The sequence below is a fragment of the Poeciliopsis prolifica genome, unplaced genomic scaffold (assembly GCF_027474105.1).
Source record: "Poeciliopsis prolifica strain line A6 unplaced genomic scaffold, Auburn_PproV2 SCAFFOLD049, whole genome shotgun sequence".
In the NCBI taxonomy this organism is placed as follows: Eukaryota; Metazoa; Chordata; class Actinopteri; order Cyprinodontiformes; family Poeciliidae; genus Poeciliopsis; species Poeciliopsis prolifica.
In genome coordinates this window covers 3245416-3262026 of record NW_026562424.1, presented here as the reverse complement: position 1 = coordinate 3262026, position 16611 = coordinate 3245416, and the positions used below count along the sequence as shown (strand labels likewise).

The 16611-nt window shown below is 36.9% G+C and overlaps 2 protein-coding genes across 3 annotated transcripts; both read right to left on the bottom strand.

Annotated features, from left to right (window-relative positions):
- Positions 1 to 39: 39 nt before the first annotated feature.
- On the bottom strand, positions 40 to 7598 carry LOC129377866 (ADP-ribosylhydrolase ARH1-like). The gene is made up of 8 exons (XM_055058078.1): positions 7524 to 7598; positions 6312 to 6432; positions 5215 to 5323; positions 4241 to 4339; positions 4064 to 4169; positions 2877 to 3143; positions 1911 to 2125; positions 40 to 1554 (listed from the first exon to the last, which is right to left on the bottom strand). Exons 1-8 carry the CDS (start codon positions 7529 to 7531, stop codon positions 1406 to 1408), a joined length of 1074 nt encoding a protein of 357 aa, XP_054914053.1. The 5' UTR covers positions 7532 to 7598; the 3' UTR covers positions 40 to 1405.
- An 803-nt stretch (positions 7599 to 8401) lies between these two features.
- LOC129377860 (uncharacterized) lies at positions 8402 to 16129 on the bottom strand. 2 transcript variants are annotated; one of them, XM_055058068.1, is made up of 9 exons: positions 15964 to 16129; positions 12131 to 14818; positions 11984 to 12017; positions 10944 to 11153; positions 10135 to 10224; positions 9606 to 9722; positions 9404 to 9514; positions 8682 to 8732; positions 8402 to 8540 (listed from the first exon to the last, which is right to left on the bottom strand). In XM_055058068.1, exons 2-9 carry the CDS (start codon positions 14690 to 14692, stop codon positions 8506 to 8508), a joined length of 3210 nt encoding a protein of 1069 aa, XP_054914043.1. In that variant the 5' UTR covers positions 14693 to 14818; positions 15964 to 16129; the 3' UTR covers positions 8402 to 8505. The 2 variants fall into 2 exon arrangements, with proteins under 2 accessions (XP_054914043.1, XP_054914044.1); XM_055058069.1 differs by having other exon boundaries at positions 11022 to 11153.
- Between the last annotated feature and the right edge of the window lie 482 nt (positions 16130 to 16611).

Below are 16611 nucleotides of genomic sequence, written 5' to 3'. Positions count from 1 at the left end.
ATGTAAATGGGTGATAAGCAAAGAGAATCTGAGTTCAGCTTAATGGCAAAGGAGTTGAATTTAGTTTATTTGCATAGAACAAAAAAATACAAAAGTGGTTTCTTCCATCTTGTAAACACATGTAGCTTTTATACATTCCTGTCTTTCATTCATCAGAGCCAACATGGCAGCCATTTTGAAAGGTTTAGTTAATCCGACCTACGGATATTTTCACAGCCATTTGGTTGATGCAGTAAAACAGTCGATTCACCACAGGATAACAACGTTCTTCATGATTCATTTCCAGCTGTTTCTGAGCTTATATCAAGACGAATGAAGGTGATTTTACCACAGATACAGTATCAGAGTGAATACATAATTGTTGGTTTAAAAGTCACGAGCATCTCTTGGTGTAGTGAAAGAAATAGTATTAAAAAAAAATCAGCAGTATCAAAGCAACAAGAGTAGAAAGCAGCATCAACATGATGAAAAAGGTAATAGCAGCAGAGTGAAATTATTTAAAAAAATAATGTCAATATTCAGGTCATTTCCATACATTTTATTTCTAAGGTAGATTTTTGCTATAAATTATATTACTGATCGAAATTAGTTAGGACTAAATTTTCAATTGTTAATATATTGTAGAGCTGGAAAATCCAACAAAATTTTGAAGAATGAAACTATATATTTAACAAATTTTTTTAAAGTGAATTGCTTATTTGAAAGTATTTTTAAACAAAAAATATTTAGTGCAGATTAAATATTAGTGGTCTTTGTTCAAGTGTTTATATTTAAGTGTTTATATTTACAGTTTTTAAAACACAATCGGTCACTTCCTGACAATGAGTCATTACAGTCAGAGTGAGCTTTCAAGGGTCCCGGTTTGCTAGGTCCCAAATTCTTTCTTTAAATTGAATTTAACCATCATAAAAACATATGTGAAATGTAACATATTAAACATTATTTCAAACATTCATGCTGTAATCCTCTTCCTGGGTTTCTCAGGACAGCAAAGAGTGAAAACAGAACAACAGTTTCATAAAAGGCACCATCAATATCTGGCGTTTCATTTCTCATCACAGCTCAGCGCCCTCTGGTGGAGCAATACGTAAACACTGGAAGATTCTGACTGAGCTGATCACAATTTAAGTGATTCTGGTTTCTGCTTCAAACATCTGAACTCATCTATGAATCCAGAGGAAAATAACAGTGGTGTGTTTTTTTATAGTGGTTGTGGCACATTTCTTCATATGCAGAACTTTGATTTATGTAACATATTACCTATACCTAATCATGCACGCATGTTTGGAGCATAAATATGCATTTAGTATTTTTATATTGTATACATTTTTATAGACTTCAGATTTGCTACCTCCTAAGTGCTGATTTAAGGCACCGAAAATAGAGATGGAATAGAAACGTGTTTTTAGTGAGACAAAGCGTAAAGCTGCTTAGCGCAGAGCTCCAGACGATCCCGGTACTCCAGTTTGGAGTAGTTGCATTTAGGAACCCCTTTGGTGCCGTAGAGAAGACCCCAGCAGCAGCAGGCGATCACTGCCGTGCTGTCGTTGTCACCTGGACAAAACCACAACGGTGTAAAAACAAATTGAAATCACCCTTATGTCTTCATATGAAATAATGTAAAAATCTGACGGTGTTAGAGGCAGAAACATGCATGTACACAAAAGAGATATTTCTTTTTTTTTTAATAACATGTTTTTCTCCAAAGAGTTTTTGCGGTGGCTCGTATTTTAGGCAGACAGGAAAGAGGGCGAGGAGAGGGGGGAAGACATGCGGCAAGGGTCGCCGGGACCGGGAGTTGAACCCGCAACGTCCGCATCGAGGACTGAAGCCTCCAAACGTGGGGCGAGCTAACCCCCTGCGCCACCACAGCACAACCCAAGGAGACATTTCTTGTTTGAACCACTGACCTCCATGGAAAGCAGCTCTGTTCATCAGCTCCTCCCAGTCTGAACCGGCTCCCAGTAAGGCATCCAGTGCTATCATGGGAGCATCATGGCCACAGGATCCCCCCCAGCCACGCAGACTGAAGCTCTTATAGGCCTCATCCCTCTCAGCCACACCGTAGGGGTCAGGCCAGGTCACCGGCCCCTTTCCGTCAGAGATTCCCCGCAGATCCAGGTACCTGAGGTCAGAGGGAAAAGCTCAACCCAATTAAGAATCAATTATATTCAAACTTGGGATGCAAATTATGGATTAATGAATTAATCTGAAATGGATTATTCTCATTTACTTCATCAGCAGCCACTTTTTCTTGTAGTGTTTTCTCTAGTACCAAGTTCAACCATTTTTCCATAACATGATTGGCTCAATTTTACATAATATACAGATTTTTTTTGTTTTGTTTAGTATATTCCTTTCTTTTATTCCATTCTGACCAAATAAACAAAAAAATATTAAATTTAAACATAATTATAAAACTTAACAGAACAGGAACCTCTTAGGTTCCTGAATAGAAAAATAAAAATGTTAAAAGAATAAAATATTTGAAACATTTATTGCCCCATAAAGTGAGACATTTAATGACTTTTTCAATCAATTTGTCTGCGTCGCACCTTAAACTTTTTTTATGCCTTTGCAGCAAAATAAGCGGCGTTAAGGTGAAACTTGAGAAGTTTGTCCGGTATTTATATTTCAAATCAACTTAAGGAGCCTGTCAAGAGTTTATATTTCAGAAAAGAGCTAAATGAAGTGCATTTTACATCCCACACCGGACTTTGTTTGGACCGTTTCTCTACTGTCCTAGTATTCCTCCGCCATCTTTTACCAGCTAGCTCCCCTTAAGGATGACCTGTGGCGCCCTCTATTGGACATTATTAGTTGAATGGAACAACAGCACAACCTCACAATAGAAAACTGAATTCAGCAGCTCGTACCTCTTCCAGTGCTTAGAGAAAGAATCCCACTCCTTCAAATTCTCCTCCACAGCGAAGCCGCTGTCTGTAATAACCTTCTTGGCTATGGGGCAGGCCTCTTCCAGCAGACCCACGCCCCAGGATTCAAGCGGCCGCCGCTGGATGGCGTAGGAGGCGAAAAGCGCCGACGCAACGGATCCCAGGAAACCGATTGGGTGATGGTGAGTCATCCTGCCCGTCTCCACGGCCACAAACACCAGAGAAGACAGCTGGTCGGGGTTTGGATACCTGGATTGTAAAATGAGGCAGAATCAGGGTTTATTGGTGAAGGAAGTGAACCTAAAAACATTTTGAAGTGGCTGCAGTGCGACTTCAAAAACGACAGAAACGCTAATTTCTACACTTTTTCCACAGTAAAATTCAAGCATTTTCAAGGTGAGTTTTAAGACTTTTCCAGCAGCATTTTGAAGATAAAAAAAAAAAAAAAAAGTGAACCAAAAAAAATACAGATTTAATTCACGGTTGTTAATAATGTCTTGTGATACTATGGACATTCTACAGCAGGGAAAAGGTCGACTAAAATATAACTAAACACTTTACTGGTCTGAGAACAAAACACTAATTTAATGTAAAAACATCCAGCAACTTCAATAATGTTGTTTAACATATAAATATAAGCCAACCTTTATTTCAATTAGCTCAATAAGTCATAGTAGGAATAACTACATCAAAGAATCCCAACAGATTGTGTTTAAGTAAATGACAACATACAAAGAAATCTGAAAATAAAAAAAATGTTCTCACTACATTTTCTACATTTAGCAAATAGAAAAAAATATTTGGAAATTCAAAATAAATAAAACAAGAAAGGTCTAATTTAATTTTACACACAGAGACATTTTTTTTGTCTTTTTATTAGGAGTATGAACATTTCTGGTCTTTTAAACAAACATTGGTTTGCACTTTATACATTTATACAGGTTGAATATCGAACACTTTCAAAGACTTTAAACAGAAAAACACCTAACACAAATCAGAGCCTTTTCAGGGATGGAAAATCACTTTTCTTGCACAATTCTGCTTCAATTCTGGCATAAAACCTTAAATATTTTGTCAAAACCAGACATCCACTTGCCTAATTATCCCACATTGGAAGACTTTAGACACCAAACTCTTCAGAGATTACTAATCCCAGAGATTAGTCTTACCTCATGCCGATGCACATGGCCCTCATGGCCGCTCCACAGCCGGCACCCCGGTTGTTATATGGCACTCTGTAGCCCCCTTCCTGTCCAGGCTTCAGTCTGGTAACATCTAAGAGTACATTCAGTTCTAAATATCCCGACTACAAGAGGACATGATGTCATTTCATAATTAAAACCTACTAAAAACAGTGGTATTTCCAGGAGCCCTTCCACTCATGTCTTTCATCCCCTTCACATAACAAAAAGCCGCTTCATCCAGAAGCTTCTCGTCAGTCTTTCCTGCAAGAAATACAAACATTTGCTCAATTTGAAATCAGTATAGGTGACCTATTATGCTACGCAAAACATGTTCACTACATTTTTTTACACAAAATCGTTTGTAGATAATTCGATTTTAGTTTCCTCACTTCTGCCTATTTTAAGTTCCTGATCTAATGCCTGATGTTGGCCACGCTGCCAAACGAAAGGTTTTTACATTCGCATTTGAAAATGGCTGCAAACAGATGTGTAACCATAGAACTTTAGATCCTTGAAAAGCAGAAGTAGAGCCACCTACACAACCAACAAGAATGCAGCAAGTGGTTTCTACATGATAAGCCGACAACAAAACAATAGTCTTTTCCATCAGCCATTCAGCGGTAAAATCAGCTGATCAAATGTGCTGGAGCTCAGTTCGGGTTGCTAGGTGACGACCGGAACTCTGTGGGGGTTGCTAGGTGACAACCAGAACTCTGTGGGGGTTGCTAGGTGACGACCGGAACTCTGTGGGGGTTGCTAGGTGACGACCGGAACTCTGTGGGGGTTGCTAGGTGACGACCGGAACTCTGTGGGGGTTGCTAGGTGACGGAAATCAAATGACATTCCATTCGGGAAATTCCTGAAGCGACTCATTTTCCAGACACCAAAAACATGAACTTATTTTTTAAACTATAAACACATGCAACAGGTGAATTTTGCATAATAGGTTCCCTTTAAAAATATTTAATTATCTGCACACAAAGTCAACATTATCAGAGAAAAGGTTAAGTTCAGTTTCCAGTATCCATTGTTCTGTTAAGCAGAGTGCTAATAGGGCAAAAAAATCTAATCCAGGCAAAGGTTAAATTACATTTAGCTGAAGATCTAGAAGAAGAAAGGGTTTTCTGATGACCCACCTGTTATCAGAGCTTCTGCTGTTGCAAGGTGCAGGACTGTGTCGTCGCTCACCGGCCAATCAGGAAGCTGGACAGTGATTTTTTTCAACCCACCCAGCCCCTGCAGCTCCTAAAGATGAGAAAAATAACCAGAAGAACCTGTCATCAACTTCCTGAAGTATTTTCTGATTCACTTGGCACAAATCCAAATGAAACTTTATGTATTTTTCTGAGTTTTCCAGGTTTACATTAAGTGCGGATGTAAAGGTTTCTGTTTTGGGAACCTCTGTACTTTTCCTAAGTCAAACTCTGATCATCCTCTTCATGAGTCTGTCTTGGAAGAGCACAACGTCTTCAGTCAGAAGCTTTTTCAGACTCGGTGTAGCACAGACCACTGCAGGATAACTCTTTGAAGAACCTAAATTAATGAGTTACAGCATTTTATTTCCTTTCGGGGTCAATAAAGTATTTTTGAAGTTTTTTTCTAGAAAAGTTCTGAAATTAATCTGAACATTTAGAGTATTTCAAGCAAATTTTTGACTTTTGGAGTTCAGAAGTTTCTCTTTTAAGAAACTAATTTCTGAAAAGAATCCCAGAAGTTTTAGGTTTTGGTGGAGATTTACTCTTTTTCCTTTTATACATTGACCCTAATAGACCGTTGGTCCTCAAAATCAACCCTTTCCTCTATCATGCTACACGTTTTCTGCATCCTCCTCTTTTCTGTCGTTACATCCTCGTAGCTCATCAGTAATTTATGAACTTGGCATTACTTCCTCATGCAGATCGACTGAATGAGGCTTTAATGTGGTTATTTAAGGAGTTTGTCTGTGTTTATATTTAAAAAAGGAACCGCATAAAGCATAAATTCCTTCCCAAACCAAACTCACTCCATCTTTGATTCTGCATCAATGGCTCCGCTCAATTAAGGATGGCAGACAAACTACAACACTAAAAGCAGACGTAAAAGGACTTTAACCTAAAAAAAAAGGGGGAATTAATCCACAATTAACATAGAGTTGATTAATTGTTTGCATCCGTACCTAAAAGTATTAGGCTGCTGGTTATAATGGTCCATAAGTACCTAGTCCCGGGTTCTTAAAGGTTTTAAGAGCACTGACCTGGTGGATCTCTGGTCCAGAATAATTAAACTCCCAGATCCCGCCCCTGTAACCCAGAGCATCGCCTGCACCACTGAGGACCATGGCTGCCTCGTAATGCTCCACTGTAGCAGCTTCAAGCCTGCAGACACAGAAAGATTAAACACTCCAGGTTATATTTCAGGTGGGTTGCTGGACCATAAATTTGATACGTGACACGAGAGGAGCACAATTATTCAGGACTGTCTCTCGTTTTATTTACAGATTCGTGCTAACAGACTATGATTTATAAAAGCTTTAATTGATTTGTGATTGTTCAATAAAGCTCAATAAAGGGCAATTCCCAAATCGGAAACCAACTTCAGGGTCGTTAATTCCTCAAAATTATCCTTATAAAAACAAACTTTATTTTGTCTATTTAAAATTAACTATAATTCCAAAGACAGAGGGTTAGATGAACCTGCAAAGTCAATCGACAACAGTAGATATCAAACAAGTTGTCCTTGAGAAAAGGCACCAATACTTTTGCTTATTTTCACCAAAGTGAAAATAAAAAGTTTTATTTTTTTATTTTTAAATTACTTTTTAATTTTGAAGATAATCAAAATTAAAAAGTAAAAGTTAGAAAGACACTGCTTTTTCCTGATTTAGAAATAGTGTCTTCAGACAGAAAAAAAAATTAAATTTACTTGCAAATTGTCATTTTATTGAAATAAATTACATTTATTTGAAAAATGCAAATACCATAATTGTGAAACAACTAAATGGCATTAGTACATAAATGTAAATAGTCCCACTGTGTTCCCAGACACAGTGGGACTATAAATACTTACTTTTGTTGACATTTTGTTGTCTATCTGGGTTCGTTGACGTTTTTAAAGTGAATTTATTCAATATTTTCTGCTTTTCCAGCTCAGGATTTTAAATAAATCTGCAACAAGACACCATGATGGCGTTTCCTATGAATATATTGTTTAAAAAAAGAATAAATCAAGCATCTTGATGTCGCAACTGTTTCACTCTTTAGACCAGGAGGCCTTCAAACCAGCCATATTGTATTTAATCCACCTAAAATCATTTTAAAAAGGTTGGATTTTTCTTTAGATCACGTTTTATTTATTATATGTATTGTTGCTCGACGCAGGGGGAGTTAAACTTTCAAGAACAAAAAGCAAATAAACACAAAAGCATTTACTATGAGGTCATAATTCCTCTCGACTGTGAAACTCTTACCTGTCCATTGCAGAAAACACTTCCTGAAAATGAAACTAAGACCCAGCGTTTCCTTCTTCTTTCCTCGAGTTTCTTCTTCGCGGAGTTATATTTTGGTAGATGACAACGAAGTGGCGCATTACCGCCACCAACTGGTTAGGAGGACGGACAACAATGATGCTCGTACCAAATAAATGAAATAAAAAGAATACAAAATAAAAAGCAACCTTCATATTATTTAATGCAAATACATTCGATTTAGAAACTAAAATTCAATAAAAAAAATTAAAAAACATGATCTATCATATTAAGAGTTTAAGAAAACTTAATTTAAGTACCGATTCATTTTTAAAGAAGTTCAAATATGAATTAGATGCTTTTGAAATCGGCAAGACAACTCAAATAAAAATAAAAAAAATCAACTATTTTTAACATCCCATATTTTTGATTTATACATACGCTATGTCTAGAAAAATAAATAATTTAGACTTAGTTTATACGATTCCAGTGATGGAAACGTGATGTAAATAAGAAAATGTTAATGATTTATCCTTAATCATTAAAAAAAAAAAGAAAAAAAAAATCAAACAAGAACTTTCAAACCTGAAAACAATGCTCTTTATTTTTAAATTAGCCATTTTTAATTTCTATAAGTACAGAAAGGTCTGAGTTGGCCTAATACTGCAAGTATGTATTGTTCTTTCCTATGAAGTCAACACTTTAGTGTTCATAATACATGGAAGATTATCTTGAGTTCTCAAAACAAAGATCAGCACAATGTTATGGATAAATATTCAATTTGATAAGGAAAAGTTGCAGATGCATACTTCACTTACAAGAAAAAATTAAGACATTGTAAATCCTTTAACTGTTTAAAAAACAGACATCATGTCCTTCAGTTAATCATAGAAATTTATTCTTGTTTATTTTATAAATTCACATTTAATCAAAAGCAACAAGAAGTTGAAAAACTTTCGTTATTTTTTTAAAATTATGGAAATCTTCAGCCGTTCAGTGGTATTTTATGCTTGCGAAGCACTGTAGGGAAAAAACAGAAGAAATCCCTGAATGAATAAACATTTAAAACAAATGAGTATTTAAGATAGTTGATTAACTTACGAAAATGTTTTTGATCTCCAACAGGGTTAACATAAAATGCAGAGTAAAATAACTTGTTACCTTCTTTTAACCTTTCTATTTCTTGCGACAGATGTTCACATTTGGTACAACCTGGAGTCAAGAGAAAGGAAACAAATAAAAAAATGTCTTTCTGTCAGAAAATCCCTCACATTAATGAATTCGGAGTAGTGATTTAGTAGAGGATGCTGATAATTTGATTTTTAGGAAAGTTCACAATTTCCACTCATTCTTAAAATTAGTTACATTTTCCACAATCAACTTTGCAGAGTTCTCAGAATATTGCAGTCGACGTGCGATGAATGTCAATAGATCAGACGTCTGATGGAACTCTGCTCTTGTTTTTACCTCATTTTAATAGCTACCGTATTTTCCAGAGTATAAGTCACATTTTTGAGGAAAATTTATTTGATAAAATCCAACACCAAGAACAGACATGTTATCTTGAAAGGCAATTAAAATAGAATAAAGGCAACAACAGGTATGCTAACGTTATATGTTAGCATAACGTGTTAAGAGGTATTCAGATAACTATAGCATAAATAACAAGCTAACAAGTTTACCAAACCATCCATGTCACTCCAAATAACTAAATCGATTGTCTGGTTTTATTTTACAGTGTTTGCTTCACCATCACCAGCTGACATTAAGAAACTGAAATGAAATCCAAACAGAAATGTTCACATTCTTAACATGGAGTGAACATGTGACAATGAATCAGGAGTTATCCATAAATAAATAAAACCATATCTTGGTCATTTTACCCTGGCTTTGTGGTTTAACATGGTTAGCTCTGGGATTGGCTGCCGGCGGCTTTAAGCCCCTCCCCCTACTGGTGACATCATGTGATGCTGCAGTTTTTGCAGATGCAGCATCTGAAAGTTGGCGAAGAGAAACACGTGAGAAACAGCTCAGATTATTAAATCTATTGTATGTTGCTGCTTGTTATCATCAGAACCAAGTTACCAGTTCTGGAGGATTTATCAGGGGCAGCAGATCTGTGGCCGGCTGTGGGCTGTTTTCCCATCTTTACCCCGCTCGTGGCGTCGCCGACGGCTACAGGAGCTTCAGTTGTGTTGGTATCTAAAAGGATTCGTGAGAATAACTTTTACTCGTTTATCAGCTTCAGTTCTTCAGCAAGAATGTGGAAATTAGTTTCCCCAACAACTGTAATCAAGATTTGTGAATACAAGATTTAATTTGGTTTTTTTGCGGTTTCTTTGCGCCATAAATCTGCAACAAACTTCCGGAAAATTGTAAAACAGCCGAAACACTGACTTCCTCTAAATCCAGACTGAAACAGTAAGAATAAATGTTACTTATTGTTGTACTAACAAAGTAGTTTAATGCACTTTAAAAATAGGAATAACTTTTTATTTGTTAAAGATGACGCAACACATTTTTATCTAGATTTGTGTAAAACACCAGGTGTGGCACTTTTACACAACATTTGCATAAATATCACAACATCCTGCAGCTTTGCTTCCATATTTACCCGTTTTCTTCCTCTTTGACACAGGAAAAACGTCTCCTTTAGCCAAAGGATGCCTCTTTCCTGGTGCCATCTTAGTGAGGGAGTTAGCGGCTAAACGAGGAATAAACAGACTAATTAGACAGGAAAGAAACTTCAACAGTGAGTTCAGTGTTTCATGTGTATTCAGAGAGCTTGCTGAAACGATTAATTGGATTAATCAGATACTGAAATAATTGGAGTTTAAACCCCCCATAAAAAAACTAATAGCTGAAAAAAAAGCACAAAACAAGCATAGTAATTAAGCCAAAAGGGTAAAAAACAAATACATTTTGCATAATAGTGTAAAAACATCTTTGTTTGTCAAAATCCTTAACCCAAAACTCATCAGGTTGGACAGTTTCAGCTTCATCTGGCTCAAATTCACCAAAGGAGCATTTTATATTATTGTATTTTAGGCAATAAATGTCCACTTTATTCCTAAAAATAATTGGATTACTAACTTACATTTTTAAAGTACTTATAATATTGTATAAAAAAGCTTTACAGGTTAAATAAAAAATGTTTATTTGATTGTCAGAGTATAGGATAATCAATTTCTAAAATAATATTTAGACTAACATTATGAAAACCAATTTTTGTACATTTAGAATGGAAGTTGGTTACAACTAAACTGTTTAGGTTAAATATAAAAGATTTTAAGGAAAAAAGAAGAAGAAATATTCAAAGAAGTGTAAAAAACTGCAAGCTAGTAAAAGAAAAAAAAAGGCATTAAAATTTTTAGAAAATCAAACAGTTGATTCATGTATTAGAAAAGATGCAGGTTTCTTTACCTGCCATCAGAGTGCTGCGTATTTTTGTTTGGGTTTTAAGCAAAGCGGAGCGTGCAGCCTGACCAGGTGTGAACAAACCTGCAGGTCCACTTGGTTTTTCTGTGCTTGGGCAGGAAGCTGCTCGCAGACTCAGGGTCGCCCTCTGTAAGCCGACGGGAATGCCGCTCACCTGAGGTCTCTGCAAGCCAGAGGACGGCGGCAGCTTGGAGGCTGCAAATGGAGCAGAGGAACATTTTTGCACATTAGCCCCAAAAACATCTGTGTATTTTATTGGAAAGTTATGGACCGACACAACGTGGAATGTAATTGTAAAGGAGAATGAAGACAATAATTTCTATATTACGTTTTTAAATTGTAATCCTTAAGATGCAGTGCATATATATATTCAAAAAAAAAAAAACTAAAATATGGTGCAACTCTTACCTTCAGAGAGCCAGATTAGTAAAATAATTTAATTTCAAAGTCCTCTATGAAAAGTAGCAGCATTAATTGCAAGTTTGCTTTATTCCTTAAGTGCCTGGAGGATCTAATTTGCATCATACCTAAATTTACACTGATGTATCTGTCACAATGAGCAATTAATTAATTACTTGATAACTTAAGAGGAGCTTGCTAATTTCCATTCTGATACATATTTTCTGAAGGGTAATTTTGTTTGCACAGACATCATAATCCATTTTATTTAAGGTTTTGGTTGCGTGTTTGTTTTTTTTTTTTTATTTATCATTGTTTTTGATTATTGCATTTTATTTGTGGTATTTAAAATCTCTTTCAGCTCCAGTGTGATTTAGTCTTTGAGAGGGCGAATTTACACCATTTTACTTAAAAATGGTCTCACAATGACAATATTTTTGGCTTATCGCAATAATTTCTGGGTCAATTTATCATTCAGCAATTCTGTTAGGGCAATGACAGACCATTTTAGAAAACAATGTATTATAAATGCATAAGTATAGGGGGATAAAAGCAAATGCAAACCAGATGTGAATAAAATATTTCAATCTGCAGAAGGATTTCTGAGAAGAAGCATCACTGCTCACCTAAAGATCGCAGGTTGTACAAACTTGAGTTTTTCTGGAAAACAAAGGACCACAGACATATAAAGATACATCCATAAAGTTGAGTAAAGTTATCAAATCAAAAACAACAAAATTGTTTCATAAACTCAGCAGCGCCCAATGTTTTACCTCCTGGTCCTTTGGAGCAGCAGAACTTTTCGCAGCCTCGCCGTCTGGTCTCTGTCGTTTTACCAGCAGGCCTGTTGCCGCCGCTGGTGGATTACGTCTCAACAACTCAGAGGAAATTTTGGAGGAAGGGTTTTTAGCTGTGGGTTTCTTGAAGAATGTTTTACGATCACCAATGATGTTTGACGGTTTGATGGTGTTTGACGATTCAGTAGGTGTTTTCCCATAAAGTTTTTTCTGCGCTGCTAGGATCTGGCCTGGCTCTCTCTTTTTCTCAAAGCCGAACATTTTAATGCTCACCATTGGTGTAGAAGACGCCAAGCACTGAGGATACAAACTCTCATCAAAATCGGAAAGAGCTGATTGTGAAAGATATATGGATGCATTGGCTGGCGGTAGAGGGGCTTCAAATGTTATGTTTGGGCTTCCATCCTTCTTGGTTTCTGGTTCTGCAGCTTCAAATGTCATGTTTGGGCTTCCATCCTTCTTGGTTTCTAGTTCTGCAGCTTCAAATGTCATGTTTGGGCTTCCATCCTTCTTGGTTTCTAGTTCTGCAGCTTCAAATGTCATGTTTGGCCTTCCATCCTTCTTGGTTTCTGGTTCTGAGGCTTCAAATGTCATGTTTGGGCTTCCATCCTTCTTGGTTTCTGGTTCTGAGGCTTCAAATGTCATATTTGGGCTTCCATCCTTCTTGGTTTCTGGTTCTACAGCTTCATTTGTTTGGACTTTTGATGAGTTGTTTTCAGAACAGCCATCTTTAAGGGGAATTTTTAAATTCCCTGCTTTGGAAGTGGAGGAGCCGCCCAGGCTACTTTGATGATTGTCATTCGAGCTAATTTCTGCCAAAGTTATTGTGCCGTTTAGTTGTGAGGGAAGCTTATAATCAAATGTGCCGTTCTGCTGACCAAATGGAGCAGGAGTTTTCTCTACGGCGGAACCAATCTGGAGTTTAGATTTTTGAAGAGGATCTCCGTGAACAGTGGCATTCTGCCCTACGGCGAATGTGGTTTCCTTTTCATCTGAGCTGCTCTGATGTACAACAAAGGAAGCTCCAGTTTTAGAGTCGACAGAAGTTTGCTGATCTCCGCTTTCCTCGACATCTTTTGCCTTGCTTATGTTGGTTGGTGGAAAATCTAGAGTCTTGTTATTGACGATGGAAATGGTTTGCATAGAGGGCCGCTCAACTGCAAATGTACCGTTTGCAGACACATCTGGTTTCAGGGTTTGTTGTGACTCCTTGTTGGTTGACTCGGTGTCACAGCAGGTTGACAGCTCTTCAAGTTTTTCTTTGGGTTCAGATTCCAACTCCGGGAGGAATTTGTCCATGTCAGAAGACAAGTGTGCAGTCTGTACAGATGTGTCACAGCCGGGGGGTTTTTCTTGAGTAATATTAATAGCTTGAATACAGAGTGTGTCTGAACTCTGATATATCTCTAGTTTTTGTTCACCGGTCTCTGATTCTGGGCTCTCCTTTGTGACTATCTCAGCCTCTATGCAATCAGGGTTTCCTCTGGGTTCAAGGCAAACCTCATGGGTTGATTTTTGTATGCCAGAGGAAGAGATGTCAACACTGTTAGAGGCATCACAAGAGGAGCAGAGATCACGAGTAATATTAATAACTTGAGTGCCATCGCCTGGATTTTGAGATTTCTCCACCTTTTGTCCACCGGACTCAGATGAAGACTTGCTGTTTTCCAAAGTAACATCCTGAGTTACCTCCAAGGCTGCCTTAATTGAGTTTTGCTTTAAACTATGGGCAGAGTTTCCACTCGTGCAGGAGAGTTCCTCAGTTGTGATTGTGTCTGATTTCTCTTCCATAATTTGATCACTATGATCAGACGTAGCTCTGCCATCTTCCATGTCCATGAAGGACATGTGTCCGACTGGAGAGACCCGAGTAACTTCAAGGAGACTAATGTCTTGTAAATAGTCATTAAAAATCCCTCGGAATGAAAGATCCCTATGAAAAGATTCATCCACCTTTGCACAAAAGCTATTTTTATGATCTGAAGTGTTTGTCTTTTTGCTATAAAGCTGAGGAGATGCAGGTTGTCTTTCAGGGAAGACTGAATCATTCATTGTTAGGTGCATAACGGAATCTGAGGTAAGATCGGCCAGAGTAACTTCTGGCAAGCATTCATCATTGATCATAGAAAAATCCCCGCCATTCTTTTGTGTCCTTGAGTCTCTGGTTGATTTTTGACAGTTTGCAGCATGAAAACTTGAAGGAACAGCAGGATTAGGACTGTTTCGAAGTTTAAAAGGCTCTGGAGATGCACTTTTATTCCAGATATTTAGGTGATTTAAGACTGGGGTTAGAGCAGACTGAACACCTGGTACCAAAGACTTTACCTGGAAATCACTGGTTTTATTCTTCAAAGCAGGAGTGGAAGAGACAAAAGCATTCGCACCATCTTCCTCCAACTGGAAGGTAAAATTCTCAGCGTTTTCCAGCTTTGATGAGTCAACAGCTTTAAGATCCCTCGGTGGAAAATTTTCACGGCATTCATCAGCCTGTGGATCCACTGTGATGTATGAGGCTTGAGTTGTTGTGGTATTAGCCATGAGAGAGTAACTCCTTTGTTTTGCTTTGAGGAAAACTGAAACAGGACTTTCCTCTTCTCAAAAAACAAAGAACAATACTAGAGAGGCTTTAAGCACATTTTCTTTCTCAATCTTAAAGCAGGCTCTCTGTGGAAGAAAAGAAAATCCCAAAAAACACATCAATTTCATTCCCAATTTCTAACAAACGTATAATCCCACCATTCCACAAGTTTAATAAATAAAAAAAAAAATAGAGTTTGGTGTTTGTTAATACAATTAGATCTAATGCTGCTTCATTTTCTTTGTATTTTAACCTGTTAGTTTGCATACTTTTACAATCAAAGACCACTGACGTTTCTACAGAATAAAATCTGAATTATTTGCCAAAAACATAGATTTTTATTTCAGACGCCTTTCATTCAAATTCATCTGGCTAATACAATATTTGGCCACACTGATTGATTTCCACTGACTTTATGTCAGCGAACTTAAGAAGCAAATTCCTGAGTTAGGGAGCGAGAGAGCAGAATACGGACTAGTTTAAATTAATATTGACATTATTGTTCCCTAATATTTTTGAGCAAACTAAATTCAGATTATTCATAGAAAAGTGGCTGAGATACTCATCTTAGCCACACAAAATAAATAAGTGTTGTTGGAAATGTTACTATCAGATTTTCGACCATCAGTGGAAAAAGCCAGTGAGTTTAACCACCTGAAGGGTCAAATGGGTGTGGCATGAATACACAACTTTGGGTGTTTAAAAGTTGTGACTAAACCAGCTTATCCACATTCATTGTATTGAAACTGTCCTCAATACATGTGGTCTCAAAACTCGGGTAAAAAAGAGAAGAAAACAATAGATACCAACTTTGTCTGTCCTATAGTAAAATATGTAAATAAACATGGAGAAAACATTTCACACCCTTTCTAAAAATAGTAAAGAAGAAAATATATTACGTATCACTTAATATCATCACTTGCACGTGTTCATTTGGTAAAAATGTGGTGTGACAAAAAGTGCAGTTATTACCTAAATAAAGAGAATCAGTAGCAGACCGACACTAACACTACATACTAATACAGTTTTAAACTGATGACCAGATTGAGCTGTTCACCTCTCCCTTACTCCAGTCAGTAAACTTAATGGACACGGACTCAAACCGCAAATAAGTTTATAAACGTATTACTGCTTAACTGTTGCTAAAACAGTGAAAAGTAACTGAACGTACACATCTAGGCTGTTGCTAACTGTGGCAATTTCAACAGAAAATTCGCCTGAGAAAACTTACCTTGGAGAAGACAAGTGTATTTTGTGTTTCAGAAGGTATTTTAAAAGATCTTTAGTTTTAGTTCAAAAGCATAAACTTTAAACCAGCGTGATTTCGGACAGAATGCCAAAATCCGTAAAAAAAATAAGTGTTGCAACGCCAGTCTAGTTTGAAAGTGTCGGTTTCCTCATTGGATAATAATACCAGCCAATCACAGCGCGATGCTTCTTCTTCGTGGCTCTTATAAGAGCACTTTATCGCCATCTACCGTTGGAAAAGAGGAGCTTAGAAAATAACCGACAAATTGTTTTTGTAACAGTATTTTTGATGTATTAAAAATACATATATAAAACATTCGTCGCTAACCTTGATAAATGACGACATAAAAATGACCAAAGAGAAACTAATAAATATATAAAAGAGTGAATTCTGAACAAGCTCGTCGTTTCAGGTCAACGGCGCAGCCATATTGTGAGTGGCATTTTGTTGTAAAACAACAAGAGTAAAGCAGTGTCAAGACTTTACTCAAGCAAGAGTAGCACTACTTTAACATATTTTAACTTAGTACGTTTTGCTTTTACACAGTAAAAGTAAAATGTATAAATTTAAAAAAATATTCAAGTAAGAGTTAATACGTTTTTGGTAAAAAGTCTGCTCAAGTGAAGCGAC